This window comes from Rhamphochromis longiceps, linkage group LG10, assembly GCF_057381845.1.
Source record: "Rhamphochromis longiceps isolate RC_006_pf linkage group LG10, R_longiceps_female_GT1.1, whole genome shotgun sequence".
NCBI lineage: Eukaryota > Metazoa > Chordata > Actinopteri > Cichliformes > Cichlidae > Rhamphochromis > Rhamphochromis longiceps.
In genome coordinates, this window is record NC_140566.1 from 19,037,837 (window position 1) to 19,054,435 (window position 16,599).

Below are 16,599 nucleotides of genomic sequence, written 5' to 3' on the forward strand. Positions count from 1 at the left end.
TTACCAGTGGCTGATGAATCTTATTGATAGCTACTCAGACACATCTCGATGCCAATTTTAATCTAAGCTCTTTGGACGCTTGGCTTGTTTTATCAACACCTGCTTTATCAGTTCATAATCAGGCAGCATTATTCAGTGGAGATTTTCTATATTTATTGTGTGTAGGTGCGCAGTGTGTGATTTCAAGTGGGGGGATGAGTGCATTTGATGCTCGAATGTAACCTGAGAGAGGGCAGCAAAGAGCCATATGTTTGAACAGATTGATTTAACAGTTTCATGCTTTAATCAGAAGCTGTGTTGGATCGACTCAAAGACAAATCTGGTCCCCAGGACAACTGCAGCATCTGTTTGAAGAACACTGCTCTGACACAAGGTGCCTGATTAGCACAGATAAAGTCACCAGTCGCTTAATGAAGCACTTAACAGCATCCTTTGTAGATATTATTACCAATTCCAGTACGAACAAAAGTAACGCTGCACTGAGCATGTGCTGTTGGTCATATGGATTCTTTATTGTCATTTACAAAGATACAAAAGTCAGCTGACTCAGTTGTTTGCTGATCTTTCCTGGGATGTAGATGCTGTGTTGTGTGAATTCATTACTCTCTTACTCTCTCCTGATGTTACTCCAAACTTTTGAACACAGGGAACATGCGCACGTCATCAATGTGTTTAAATATACTCTCATGTGAGTCACTGTTAGTGGTGGGCCAGAAAATAAAAATGACACACGCTGAGGTGTTTCCTGGGTCTCGAGCGTTACATGAATCTGCCGCGTGAGTCATTATGCCGATGTCGACGAGGAAAAGCAGCACCAGTCTCCTTGTCCTCCCACTCTGTCTCTTGGAATGAGGCGAAGCTCTGAGCCGTGCTTCAGAAACACATTCCCTGCAACACAAGGCAGAGCACTATATAAAGATCATGGTTCATAATCAGTGTGCTTTAATAAGGGGTTTTATTGTCACCAAAGCTGCCAACAACATGTCAACTCACCAGCTGGGAGAGAAACTTGACAAAAAAGCATGCAATCTCTGACTCAAAGTCTTGGATTCGATTACAACTTGCACACAGATTCAGTCTTCACACAGACGCTTCGAGCTGGAACGATCACTAAACTGACAGATGAAAAAAATCCTAGTGCCTAATTTTCAGCTCTTCAGTCAGCCTACATAAACCAATTATTAAAAAAAGAAAGAAATGGATGTTAACAAGAGCATGCATTTTAAGCAGTTCTTATTGGCATATGTGCACCTTTGCCATTTTCCAAAAGAAGTGTGATTTTAACCTTAGAAAGCATGTCGGGAAAAAAAAGAACTTGACAGATTGATTTCCACCATCTCAGTCCTGTAAACAGGAGGTGGAGTGGCTGCAGTGGGTGAAAAAAAGCCAATCGGACAGAGGTTTCTGAACTGCTGCTATTCTTGGCAGCACAGCGCATGAGTGTAATTCAGATAAAAAGCTGAATGCCCACCAATGTCCTTCCTCAGCAGAAGAGACCCAATGCATAAGGAGAAGTAGGCCAAACTTCTACAGTTCTGATCACATTCAACATATAATATAAATGTGACAAGATCTCCGAGTATGACCAGTGGTGATGAAGTCCTGCAATTCTTTGTAAAGAGACTGGCTGAATGATTAGTAAGATTTTCAATACTTGCTTATCAAGGTAGCACTGTGACATCTCTGCCCTCCCAAATTCACATCTAACTTGTAAGAGCCAAAACCAATCAACACTATTTTTTTTTTTTTTTAAGTAAATCAAAGACAACCTCATTAAAAACAAATTTCAGCTACCAAACAAATGGAAGATTGTTCAGGTGGCTGCAGTAGACTCAGATCAGTTAGACAGAGAACATTAATATCAGGCTGCACTCTCTTTTGCCTGCAGAGCTGTCTTAATTCTTCCAAGTCATAGATTTAACAAGGTGCAAAAAACATTCCCTAGAAAATTTTGGTCCACCTTGACATGATGCTATCAGACAATTGTTGCAGATTGGTTGGTTCATAACTCTCCCATTCCATCACATCCCAAATATACTCTATTGGATTTAGATTTGGTGACTGATGAGGCCATTTAAGAACAGTCTACTCATTCGAATGTTCAAGAAACCAGCTGAGAGGATTGGAGCTTTGACATGACGTGTTATCCTGTAAAGTGTGCATGTTAGTCCCCATAGGGAAATAGTTCCTCTGCATTTAACCCATTCACCCAGTGAAGCAGTGGGCAGCCACCAGTGCAGCGCCCGGAGAGCAGTGTGTAGGGATGGTACCTTGGTCAGGGGTACCTCAGGGTAGCCGTTCAGTGGAGTTGAACCCCCGACCTTCCGATCATGGGGCCACCACTCTACCTACTGAGCTATCCCTGCCCCCTTCCTGCTGGAAGCAGCCATCAGAAGAACAATACACTGTGCTCATAAAGAGATCAGCAATGCTCAATAAGCAATGCTCAGTTGATACTAACAGCTCCAAAGTGTCCCAGGAAAATATCTCCCCACCAACACCAGCTTGAACCACTGAAAATATGCAGTGTGGATCCATACTTTCATATTTATGATACATTCTTACCCGGCCATCCGAATACTGCAGCAGAAATCAAGACTCACACCAGGCAATGCTTTTCTACATACCTTGGTTGTAACAAACCTTTACTTGAGATACTGTCGACTTCTTATCTGCTCAAAGCAGTCTGGCCATTCTCCTCTGACCTCCGGCATCAACAAAGCATTTTCACCCACACGTGAAATATCAAGTGATACTCAAAGCATTTCTTCTCCCTTTCAGACCATTCTCAGTAATCCCTAGGCTGTGTAGGAAAATCTCAGTAATCAGCAGTTACTGAAATACTCAGATCAGCCCCTTCTGGGACCAACAACCATGCCCCAAAGTCACCTAAATCACTTTTCTTTTCCTGTTCCTGATGTTTGCTCAGCAGTTTGTCTTGATCATGTCTACATCCCTATAAGCACTGAGCTGCTGCCATGTAATTGGTTGATCAGAGATTTGCATTATTGGACAGATAAACAGTTAAACCTAACAAAGTGTCTGTTGGATGTATATTTGATGATGCTGTAGCTAATAAAGTTAAACACTTAATGTGCTCTATATGCAACTATTGTACTCATATTCTAAGGTAGCGCAGATTTGTGATGGGACTCTCATTGTCATGTTAGATTCAGGTGCATAATAGTTTGCAATAACTTGAGAACAAGGCAAGAAAACAGTTAATTTTATTTATTAATATGTAAAAACAGACTTAAATGACCCAAATTTAATTAGAAATGACTGATCACAAAGTGAGCAAGAAAATACAAGGTAATTCTTACTGTATATTCTTGCTCTCTTTCTGGAACCATGCACAGTTACATCCCATTGAGTATTAGCAGAAATACTGGTGGTGACCAGTGGTAGCCCCCAGGCTCCCAGTAGATGCACCTATGGTTTCAATTTCAAAATCCTATCTTGCCTTGTTCTCAAGTTATTGCATTTGCAAGGTTTTCAGAAAACGACCGCTGACCTTCAGGCCAATGTCACTGAGATTTGAACACGTCCGAGATATAAAGCATAATGATTCATACTTTGTTCAAGAACTGTATTAATTGCTTAGGCTATTTATGATTTGACAAAAGCAGTCTGACAAGTGTCAACAAGCTTAAAAGAAAGCCCAGAGGTCATTTGCATATTAATACAACAGATGGAGAACATGTGACCTTAAATCACCTTGAGGATCAAAGTATTTCTAATACTTAAAAAAAGAAAAGAAAAAAGAAAAACATACATAAGAACACAAGAACTCACCTGCAGTCTGAGCCGGGTTGATTCCTATTCCATCTGCAAAGCAAACATTAAAATGAGAATGTAAACACAAAATGCAGAAAATACAAGAAAAAAACTGTTATCCAAAAGACAAGCAAAGAAATAAGAAATAAAATGTATTCAATAACTGCTTCATTTGTAATAACAGTTCACTCAGCAGCACAACTGATAGCAAAGAGATCTATCTGGAACAATGACAGACGAGCCATTTTTCTTTTGATAAATTTAAAACTTATCTTTGAACGTATCATCACTTCAGTCATTTTAACACAAACCTTATCTTTATGTTATCTGTCAACACAATATGTCCCCAAGAAAGTAATCTTCCTGTGATTTAAAATACAATTAAGTTCACTAGTCTAACCCTGTCAGAACAGAGCAGAAGAAAACGACGTTGCCAGCAATCTGCTCTTCGATTGCTGGAGTACAATGAAAAAGCCAACAATTTTTCTCCTAACACCCATCAAGGCAATTTAGTGTCATTTGCTCTGGTAATTTCTAAGAGTGTGGCTATAAGATCAATAACGTGTTGTGTAACTGGAGGAATCCAGCTGAAAATTTAGGCTCAGATTATTTCAGACATCCATCTGTTCGGTATGTGTTCTGCCTTTTAGAAAAGAATCTGTTGACCTAACAACTTATTGCATGCCCGAGAAAGTACTTGCAGAGGTTCAATATTTTACCAGAACATGTATTTTATTGATACTTTTCATATCTTTTCTTGTCTTTGAGAGTTGGCTGAAATGACAGCAGCACAAACATTTATCCAAGCATGCATTTTACTTGTCCTACTCACACTCTGTGGACAAACTGCTCACTGTCAAAATAAATACAAAGGTAAGTGGCACAGAAACTTGTGCAACTGGTTTGTCATGAATACTTGAACATGAAAAGACATTAAAAATAGCTTAGTGTTGTACTTTTCTCGTTCATCCAGCAAATCTGTTTTCCGGAGTCAGGCTAATGGTTCTGAATTTGAAATCATACTTGTATGTAATTTTAAACTTTTTTCCTGTAGTTATAGAACCATGTTTGTAGCATGACTTCACTGAATTCGAGGAACTGATGTTGGATTTTAATGTGACCTAGTTTTCAAAAAAAAAAAGTTGAACGTTTTCTTTTCTTTCGTATTCTTCACACGTGGTTGCAGTGCTTTACTGACAGAAAGTGTAGTTGGTTTGTTTGAAAGAACTAACTGTGGAAACTGTTGACAAAGTGTGAAATAAATAAATAAATGAAATAAATGAAATGAAACGTTGTTTCTTAAGGTTGAAACAAGTTTAAACGTTCAAAAAAGATCTAAGAATAAATTAAGAAATAGTTTTCAGTAATCACTACTTGAATTACTAGTATGTTAATATTCAAATAAAATAAAAATGCGGGTGTTTTCTCTATTGGTGCAGGGGTTTATTTGATTGAACAGTTTCTCTGTGTATAATTGTGCAAAAAATAAAATCATTGTTTAAATAAAAAAGGCTGATTTTCATTTCACTTCTAATGACTTCTTGTTTTAATATAATTTATATATTTACTTACCTACTGAATGCTTGCCTATTTTGGTAAACTGAAGTGCTAAAAAAAATAATCACGTTTCACCTAAATATGGAAGTAAAAATAAAAAATTTTAATTGCACTAATTTACAACTTTGAACTCTATTTCTGTTTTATACACACACTAATTAGATGAATCCCCTCTAAGGTGAAGCTTTAGACTGATTTACTTTATACAGATCACACAAAGGGTCTTAACACAAACTGGGAGAAGCTATGCAAAACTTCTGCTAGTAGAGGATGCAGGATTCAGTGTTACTGAGTCCTGATGGCCTAAAACTGATATGCTTTAAAAGTACCAAGTAAAACGAAGATTAATTTAGCAATGAAAACCTCAGAAAGTGGACTTAAATTCAACCTTTTTTATAAGGTGCTCGTGAAATTACAGACACCGCCCATTTACTGTCATAAGAAATACAGTCGGTGAAAAACTATTACAACAATGCAAAGTTTAGGAAATATTTTATACGGATCTGTCTTGGCTTAAAAATAGTCAAAATACTGACAGAACATTGTTTTTATTTATTGAATATATCTCAAATTATTTTTACTTAAACACTCAGCTACTTTATTAGTTACTCCTTACTGGTACCAGGTTGACGTTCAGTTTTATTTGCTGTGTTCTCCTGTTTTAAGCAAGAAGATTTATACACTGCTGTCACAAAAGGGAGGGTGTGATCAGCAACAATTACTCTGGTAAGCTGTGGCATTTAAACAATTTAAAGGGCCCAAAGCGTGCCAAGAAATTATGCCCCACACCATCACCACCACTAGCCTGAACCTTTGATATGAGGCAGGAAGCTTCAGTAATGTTTATACCAACTGCTGACTGCATCAATTTAACATTGCAGCAGAAATCCAAAATTGGAAGATCAGGTGTCATTCGTCCGTACAATTTTGTTGAGCTTGTGTGAACTGCTCAGCTTTTTTTTTCCACAGCTGGTAGGAGTAACACCCAGTGTTGTCTTCTGCTCCTCTTAAGGATCAACTTGTCACACTTTCAGAGATGCTCTTCTGCACATCTTGGTTCTAACTAGAGATGGACCGATCCGATATTACGTATCGGTATCGGTCCGATACTGACCTAAATTACTGGATCGGATATCGGAGAAAAATAAAAAAATGTAATCCGATCCATTAAATATCACGAAAGCACCTCACAAAACTTGCAACACGCCGTAACTCACCTCAGAACGTTAGCACGTCGGAGCAGTATGCATCACGTGATAGAGCGGCTGTGGCATGCGGGACCTGTCGGTGGTCTGGATAGCATTTGGAGCTTCGCTAGCAACCCGGCATTTCATCTCCGACAAAGTTATCCCGAGAGAAGTAAAGCAAGTGTGTAAGTCCATCTCTGAATGTTTGTAAAGCATTCCTGCGTTAAGCTTAACAAGCGACTGCCTCTCCTGCTGCTACTTCAATCATGAAACTGCTTAACGATCAGCTGATCGGCTTTTCTGTCGCGAGTCCGTGTCTCTAGTTTGCTTTTGGCCCACTTTGCACCAGAAAGAGGAAACCAGCAGCTGAACAACAGAAGCACGTTTAAGCTTGATCAGCTGTTGTTAGAATTTATTTAATATTACTTTCTACTCGAGGATCTTTTTCTACGTAGCTGACGGCTGGTAACTGTGCAGGGGCGGATCTAGCAAAGTTTAGCCAGGGGGGCCGATAGGACATTAACAGGGAAAAGGGGGCACAAAGACATACTTTTCTTTCTTATTCTCATTTAAAATGTCAAGCTTTTAATAAATAATTATCTGACACCCAAAGTTTTAATTTGATGTAAAATGAATAGAAGTCAATTACTGTATATAGTAACTATTAAGTCTAATATATATACCCTAGTAAGCTATAGTACTTTTTCCTTTGGGAAGGTACCATCTGTGCAGTCTGCAATTTTGTTGAAGAAAGATGTTGAATCTATTTAATATTTCTTGAAAAATAATTGATTTCTGTGCATTTTTTTTTTCACACTGCATCAAATTAAGGTTGATTACGTCGATTAAGCATCATGAGGTAGAGCGTGAGGGGTGGTTCCCTATTTTTTATTTATTTATTTTTGTTGTTGCTGGGAGTTGGAACCCTATTAGTTAGGTTGCTTAATATTTATGCTAAGTACTCTTTAAAATACCAGAATAGGGAGGATGGTGTAGGTTTAAGTTTATTAGATTGATCAGTATTGCTGAACTATGAAATATTTTTTTTTTGCATACAGGTATAACAGAATAGCTGTTATACCTGTAGTTGTTGCTTTAAACTTGAGTATGAACTTATACAAAATTCAGCAAGATATTTAAAAAACAGTTTTGTTGATTAAAAAACACTATATCAGATTCATATCGGTATCGGCAGATATCCAAATTTATGATATCGGTATCGGTCATAAAAAAGTGGTATCGTGCCATCTCTAGTTCTAACAAGAGATTATTTGAGTTACTTTTGGTTTCCTATCAGCTAGTAGAAATCTTTTTCACCCAGAGACACCCCGCACCCAAATTCTGATCCTTATTTTGAACTTCAGCAGGTCCAGTCTTGACCATGACCACATGTCTAAATGTATGTTTGATGAGATATTCCCATTACATTATGTTTGCTTGCTTTTGGTGATCAATATATCATTATATGTGACTTGACAGTACTTCAAGCATCAGCTTATTTCCAGACCCGCTGTGTAGTTCAAAGACCACAGCAAGCACGCCTTCACTTGGATGCATCTTCCACACATCCTTCCAGCTTTTTGTTGACTTCAAACCTGCCTGTCAAAACACTTGGCTTGTAAAAGCACGAGACTCTCTGTAACCATAAAATGGTTCCTAATAACTCGAGTTCACTTGGAACATCAAATAAATAAATAAATAAATAAAATTCTGTGTACTCACCATTTGTTATTATTGCACTGGTTGCTGACGGCACTTTAAACTGGAAGAGAAATTGAAGCAGATACCAATGTTAACATTAAAAGTGAATTTCTCAACAGAAGTTAGCATTTGACATTTCAGCAGCACTAATCCATTCTAGTTAAATAATCAGGGACATGTTGCTCCCATATTTCACTTGGCCTGAAGACAAAGTGTGAAACTAAAACTACCATGAAAGACAGCTTCATCTACTGAGTCAGCGTGCTGCCGTTCTCTGACTTTATTGGGTAACAATTTCAAAATAGAAGCGAGAGCTACTACACGATGTCTTCACTACCATAGTGAGTAAAACAAGCAAAAATGAAAAACTCTTTTGTTTTTGTCCTTTGTCTCCCAACTTTCACGCTTGTCAGACACACAAGTGTTTCACACAAAAATGCACCTGAGCACACGCACACATTCAAATAAACACTTTAGAGAGGGCCTGTGGGAAAGATAGCCACGCTTGAATTTCTGGATGAAAATCACTCAGCACGGTTACAATACATGTCCTACTTCAGTGTTCGGCAGAAGAGGATGTGGGCTGGTGGGGATTTGCTGCAAACGGGTGGAGGAAGCAGTCTGTCTCCAGGGAGATAAGGTTAGCAAAGTGCTGCTCACCAAACTACTGGCTTGTGTAGCACAAGCAGCACACATGAAACAGTTTGATCAGAGACAAATGGGAGGTGATGAGCTTTGTTTTTGTGGCAGAAAGAAAAAAAAAAAAACTCCTAAAGGATTAAATATAGCATATAAATGAGTTTGAACCACCTGCCTGGTTGGTTGGTTTATGATAAAATATTTAACATTATATCTGAAAGAAAATAAAATCATTTTATCCTGCCAGTTGAACCATAATAAAGAAAATGTAAAATATAAAGCTACTAACACAAAAGCAAAATCTGTGTTGATGAATAAATAAATGTAAGTGAACAAGGCAGCAATATGAAGCCACTCCAGGAAACTACTCCCATGGCTAAGTAATTCAAAGGCTAACTTTTGTGGGAAATCAATGGTGAAATCTTTGTCGTTCTACTTAACCATAACTGTATTCTCCTCACAGTCAATTAACTTCTAGCAGCACGTATGTTCATTGCATGCAAATTTGGGGATCACAATGTGAAAATTATGTTTCATTAGTTTCCTGGTTTGTAATAGAATAAGATTAATACCCTGTCAACACACTGAAAAGGAGCACATCTGCAGCCGCAGCTTTACTCATTCATTAGGATGATTTAAGCCGCAGTACTGCTGCGTGTTTATGCACAGAAAAGGGAAGAAAATACACTTCAAAGGCTAAAGAGAGGCTTTCGGTGACAGCAGACGGCTCTATTGATTAAAATATAAGTGAACCCGTTGTGTCAGACTGAAAAACGTGGCTGAAAAACACATCCAGTGCCTGAAACACTTACTGCAACAAGACTTCATTTTAGTCTATTAAAAGGTACAATTGTTTATACTAGAATTTTGTAACTATAAATAGATAAATGTTGAATAAATGTTGCAAGGGTATGTCACAGTCAAAACCATCAAATATAAAACTGTTTTTAAATTAGCTGACATATATTTTCACATGTACCATAGATCTGTATTAAGCTGAACAGCATTACTGCGCAATGCAATTATTCCACCGTAGTCTTGCACAAAGAACAAGGAGAAACAGCTTACCTCCTCAGCTGCAAACTTCAAAACCGCTGTGAATGGTGTGCTCTCTGGGACACTTAGTCTGCAACAGACATATTAAATGGGATTTTAAAAATGCTCTAAAATAACATTTTTATTTTATAAAATGCCTACTATTTTACAGTCTTGTGAAGAAGAAGGTTTACATAGATCTATTAGAGGTGGGAATCACCATACATCCCACGATACGATATTATCACAATACTTAACGCACGATACAATATTATTGCAATTTTTAAAAATATTTTGCGATATTCAGATTCTGTACATAAAGGTAAACTTTGATATTAGATAAAATGAATATTGATAAAGTCTCCCACTCAGTCTTTCTCTCATTTCAGTCAGTTATATTGGTGACAAACTGAACGGTTTGTATTACAGTCTAGTCCAACTTAACTGAATGCAACCATCTGGTACAACTATAGCTATTCTGAACTAAGCAATTTATGAAAACTATGCAGGCCCTTCAGCAACTGAAGAATTTGAAATTAAATTAAAACAAAATATAATTTTACATTAAATAAAAAAAGTTTTAAACTTAATTAAAATAAAACATGTCTTAAATTAAAATAAGCAAACTGTCATGTTTATTGCTGCCAAAAAAAAAGTTAAAACACATTTGGACAGTGAAGGAATGTCAGGATTCTTGCTCAGAAAAAGGATCAACATGCTCTGAAGTCAGAGCACAAAAACCTTTTTTGTAACAAAATATCGATTTCTGCTGTCCCTGTCCGGTTGTTCAGTCTGACGTCACTAGCCGTGTCTGGGTCTAAACTCCGCTGCAGGTCCATATATCAAATGATCACTATGGCATTACTGAGAGTTGAAAAACTGTCTAAAGTCTTTCATCTTTAATAAAATGATCAGTGTTCTGCTCTACCAGGTGTAACAATTGAGTTTAACACCCAGGCATCCATGAAAACAGAATTTATGACATTTAACGGAGTTAGAAGTTAGCAGGGAGTTAGCTCGCTAGCTTCTATCTAAATACAATATAGCATGTCCTGACTGCGGGGTTTTGGAAACAAATTAAAACGTACAGCTCTGTTATCACTTCCAGCATAAATGAAGACAGAAAACTAAACAGCAGTGACGTTTGTAGGGTTACTGAAGTTGGGCTAGCTGGTATATAATGATGTGCTACGTGACTGCTAGCGACACAGCTATGTTAGCATAATATAAACAAGCTAACTGTTTTTCCACTCGATAAAAGTTAGCGTGAGTGTTCTCGGTGGTCAGGAACAAATGTAATCGCATGGCAGGATGCTGTAAAAGGACCAAACTTCAGCCAGGAGAACAACTGAGATAATCCATCCACAATACGAGGTTAGTCATTCATATACTGCTGCATGGGCTGGGCTGTAGTTACATCCTAAGGTTTTAAAAACTGAGCTTAAATAAATGATTAGCGGTAATAAAAGCAGAGGGAGGTCAACAGTGATCACTGACTGTTTTAGGAGCTTTTTGAGATCAAATAGAAGAAAATACATAACATTAAACATGTTAACAACACAAAAGCCATATTAAACGCAGACTACTTTAGGCCCGGAAGTAGGATCCGTCGCGTCATCACTGAACAACCGGGTATCGATACATTATTAGCAAACAAAATATCACGATACTACACAGTATCGATTTTTTCCCCCACCCCTAAGATCTATGTAGTCTTGTGAAGAACTAACTACATCCTTACTGCTAGCATAGGAATTAAGAGGGTAAAGAGCAACCAAGTGCTACAAATCAAAACTTATCAAATGTGAGCAGCTCTATAAAAGCACAAGGTGTGTGCTACCACAATCTTCCCAGGAGTGGACATCCCCACAAACTCAGACCATGCAAAGCTCAGAGAACTTGCCAAAAATATAAGAGCAACATCTAAGACTCTACAGGCCTAAACTAACATGTTAAATGTTAACATTCCTGACAATATGGTGGAAAAAATACAAAACGAGTACACAAAAAGTAACTGACTTGGGTTGCCAGGACAGAGGCTCTTCTCTCTAGAAAGAACATGGCAGCGAAGGTTTGCAAAGCGGTATCTGAACATACCACAAACCTTCTGGAACAATGTCCTTTAGTTAAGACCAAAGTGGAGATGTTGCCCATAATGCACAGCACCACGTTAGGCAAAAACCAAACACAGCATTTCAGCACAAACACCTCATACCAACTGAGTACAGAGGTGGTTTGCAGACACTGGACCTGGACACCTTGCAGTCATTGAACCAACCGTATTTTGTAAAACTAGTTTGTAAAAATATTCTAGACTCAATTGTGAGGCCAATTGTCTGACATCTAAAGCTCGGCTCAACTTGGGTCATGCATCAGGAGAATGATCCCAAGAACAGCAGCAAATCTACAACACAAAGGCTAAAAAGAAAAGAATACACGAGTTGCACTGGCCCAGTTAAAGTTCACACCTCAACATACTGGCCAGGGCTGGTCCTTAAGGGTGCATAAACAGTTACACATACAACACTGTCAGATGGATGCTTCTCAAATGAATTCTGCAGAGCAGTGCTCAGTGGGGACCAGAGATCTCCCAAGGGCAACCCAAAAACCACCAGACTCTTTAAACAGATGTGAGAGTTTTTTTTAAATAAATAAAAAATATTTTAAAAAAAAAATCAAGGCCAGAAATGCAATTGCCAAGTAAGGTGATGCAGTGGAGATGAGCTCTAGGAGGGTGAAAATCAATTGATGTACTCAGCACTGCAGTAAAAAGAGAAAGAAGCTAAGCTTAAGCTGAATCTTCAGCCTATTTGTGAGAGTGAAAACCTGGGAGATTATAAAGATGACCTTGTGTTAACTGAGAGCCAGTGGTAACCTTTTTTGAATGTCTGACAGGGCTAATGCGATACCTCATTATCATCACCATCCCTCTGCTCAAGCCATAACATTATTAGCTCCAGCAAGGTTTTCTCTGACCTCATTAAAGAAAAGACGCTCTGTCAACATGTTAAAGTAACAACAGTCTCCAGTATTTTACATCTAATTATTTGAACCTACTCATTTGAACCTTTGTTGGAAATTATGACCATGCATTATGTGACAAAAATACCATGAAAACAAAACACTCTGCAACTGCATCTTGTTTACACCTCAATTCTACAAAGGGCACATCTCTTGAAAACCTTGTGTGAAACCTTAAAATAAGACATTTGGGATTTTTTTTATTCTTAGCCTCACTATTTGTATATTTTTTCACTAGATTGACCATCAAAGAAAATTCAACTTATATATTAATCAACTTTTTGCAGCTTAATACTAGGGTTTAGCTGGGTTTCCAACCAGAAAGGACAATCTTTAATTGACATAAATTCTAATCTTGCTTTCAAACTTTGCTTTGTAATAATATAGTTAAAATATAGGGATGTCATTTGGTGCTGCTTAAAAAATGATTGTCATAGAACATGATTTTAAGATTTAAGATGTTTGGATTGTATATGTTTTTTAAGAAGTTAGCACACATTGTTTTGCTACTAACGTCAAATTAGTCCATAAAAGGTCAAAAGCTCAACAATTTAAGTGCTTTGAGACAATGTGATAGCAGGAATGTTACGCCCATACACACAAAACCAGATGACATAATCCAGTATGTAAAAAACAAAGCCATTATACTTTTTGTTAATCTAAAAGGGAGAAAACAGTGAGACATCATTTATGTAAGGTGGCACACACTGCTTAAATTAACTACATGTTGACCAATCATGGCTTACATTTTAGTTACTTTTAGTTTTAGTTAAATAAAGAAAATGTAAAAATTTTTATTCATGTAGAAAAAAATGGTTTTATTTAGGGGTTAAAGTGAGATTCGACAGGGGGAGTGCAGCATGGGGATAAGAATGACTTAGAATTAAGTCACATAATGATTTGTTTGTGAGCTCCAGTAGATTTTTCTTTGTGTATACACTTTGATCAAATGACCTGTGCTGCTACTCTATGTTCTGCTCTAGTTATATGGCTGATTGCTAACTCCTAGACACAAAGCTAATAGGTAATAGGTAAAATCCAGCAAGTGAATCCCCTTAAATATGAATTGATGTTTGCTACCCTTGATGTAACCTAGTAACAGTACTCAGGAAGCAACCAGCCCAACACATTGCATCATTCTAAATTCTATCTCAATATTGCACAATAATCAGTTTACCCTGCACTAAACTGCCTGGTATTTTATGCAACCTTTGAATAACATAAATTTAATACACTTTTTTAGTTTTGCAAGCTATTTCATGAAAGCATTGATTCAGAAAAACATTATTGTTTCATTCATGGGAATACATTCATAATAAGCTATTTAATAATCTATTTAAATAAGACCTGAACAAGATTTTTTCTGGTCTTTTAGTGTTCATTCTACCACTTTATATTGCACTAAAAAAAAAAAAACCCAAACAAACAAAGATGACACAAATCAGCTGCAGAAATGGCAAAAATGGATTCAACTATGATTTCTGCATAAAATCCATGAAGGATTTCAGGTAATTTGTCAGAAACCTGAAGTTCAAGCAGAAATGGAAATGGATCTGTTTAATATGCCAAAGTGTTGCTCAAACAGAAGAACCAGAGTATTAGAAAAAAATATTGAAAACCTAGATTTGAATACTTTGTTCAAGAATACCACTTAAAATGTTAAACTCTGTATCAAAAGCTATTGAATATTCAACAATATCATCAAATTATGAAACTTATACTAATAATACTATAAAAAAATAGATTCACTAAACTTACTTTTTCTAGATTAAAAAAAGACTTTCTCATACTCTGAATTAGCATTCTATTTTTTTTAAACATGCCTGTGCTTGACTATGACAAAGACTTGGATTATAAAAAGCACACTGTGCCTTTAAGCAATGCAAAGTCAAACACCACAGCCATAACAGTCTGTCTGAGGGCTTAATGTTAAAAGGTCTGCTTTACATTTACCCTTGGCTGCTATGATTCCTGTTTCTGCTCGTCCTGTCCATGTTCTGATGTCTTTTTATCCTGCATATAGCAGGGACATCAATGCCATTTTAAAATGTGGGGCCCCAAACAGCCAACTTTTATTCAGTCTTTATTCATTCAGATCATTTTTAAAACTATAGACTCATTGTAAATACTGGAAAACCAGAAACCTTTCTGTCATTTAATCATTTATCTATTACTTTACTACTTTGATGTAGTACGAATGGCGGTCATTAATAGGAAACGCTGTAAAACTTATAGAAATACAGTTAAAAGTTTAAAATCAATTTAATAATATTTTTATGACTCTGGCTGTTTGTCAGGATTCACATATATTATACAAATTACTTTAATGAGTGCCATTTCCATTGATCACGACGTAAAGATGGTCAGGTTAATTCATAACAGACCTCATAAAATGCTGTGAAGCCACACTACAGAAAACGGAAGCCGACTGTGATTACAGTGTCAGCATCGGCACTAGCAGATGTTCACTCATTGCCCACGTGTTACGTTGCTTAATAAAAAACTACAAACACAAAATATCTGCAGTAGCCGTGAAATGTTAACTAAACGTTAAATAAAGTCGAAAATGTAGCTGGCTGACATATTAAAGCGGTGACTGCTGAGTTGTCAGTGTACTCACACTTTGTATGGTAGCCGGGGGTCCGACGTCAGGGTGATTTTAAACGTTACTTTAGACCTAATGAAGAACACACCATTACTGTTGTTAACAGACGGATACACGTGAATGCATGTGAAATATGTCCATGTCAAAATTTCACGAAAGTCCAAAAACTCACATCTTTATGGGCGAGGCGACTCCGCTTGATATCTGTTTATACAAACCCGGAAGTCAGAAGGACCCTCACGTACACGTCATCCATCTGGTGCCAAGTTTGAGAAGTAAATGTACCTATTTTAAAGTTTAATAGTTAGGTAAGTTTTTTTTCATAAATGACTAAATTTTTTCAGTTAAATTGCGTATTATTATTAAAACATAATCCATTTTATGTCCTATTAACGGACAGGCATTCATAGCAAATAGCTAACCTTTACCGTAAAGGCTGTAAACAAGACGCAGTTACTTCTGTGAGGCGCACTGACATCTTTCAGCACTGTTGTTCAACTCAATCCAGGTTCTTGACGTTAAACAAACATAACCCTCATTCAGATTGGAAATTTTCTACTTGACATGATGTTGTTGGGAAGAATTTAAGAATTAAAAAGAAAATTATTAAATCCAGATTTCCTTCACGTTTGTTTTAATGGCAGCCAGTAGAACCTACAGGTAGCTCAGTGTTCTGACTGATGCTGTGTATCTATATTGCAGTATGTTGTATATTTTCAGTCACTGTAAGACAGGATGATGAGACACCAGCCTAAGCCCAACCTGGACACAGATAAATCGACACCAACCACCAGGAACATGCCAGTGGTGCTTCTTTCTGTGAAAATAGATAGGGGGAGATATAGTAGATAGAGAGTTAATCAATAGACCTTTAATTTTAATTAGTTTGTTGCATGTATATAATTTAACATTTACAGATATCTGAGGTTTGTCATACTCTGTACACCTTCCCACTGTGCTTTGGGGATTTTCTCCCCCTAATTTTAACAATTTGATATATAGCTTTGGTGGATTAGAAAAAAGCTTTCCAAACTATGAACAGTCTGTACCAGTTAGAACGACCGTCTCCCACAGAAA

The 16,599-nt window shown here is 37.1% G+C and overlaps 1 protein-coding gene across 1 annotated transcript; it reads right to left on the reverse strand.

The window, feature by feature from the left end:
* Positions 1–488: 488 nt before the first annotated feature.
* Positions 489–15,794, reverse strand: ufm1 (ubiquitin-fold modifier 1). Its single transcript, XM_085420732.1, has 6 exons — positions 15,695–15,794; positions 15,538–15,594; positions 9,930–9,987; positions 8,244–8,283; positions 3,796–3,828; positions 489–888 (listed from the first exon to the last, which is right to left on the reverse strand). Coding segments are annotated over exons 1-6 (294 nt in total). The 5' UTR covers positions 15,697–15,794; the 3' UTR covers positions 489–784.
* Between the last annotated feature and the right edge of the window lie 805 nt (positions 15,795–16,599).

Coding starts and splice junctions, on each gene's coding strand:
- ufm1 (XM_085420732.1), bottom strand. Junction 3,829..8,243: donor CAGTGCAATAATAACAAATG/GTGAGTACACAG, acceptor TTTGCTTTGCAG/ATGGAATAGGAATCAACCCG. Junction 889..3,795: donor CAACCCGGCTCAGACTGCAG/GTGAGTTCTTGT, acceptor CTTGTGTTGCAG/GGAATGTGTTTCTGAAGCAC.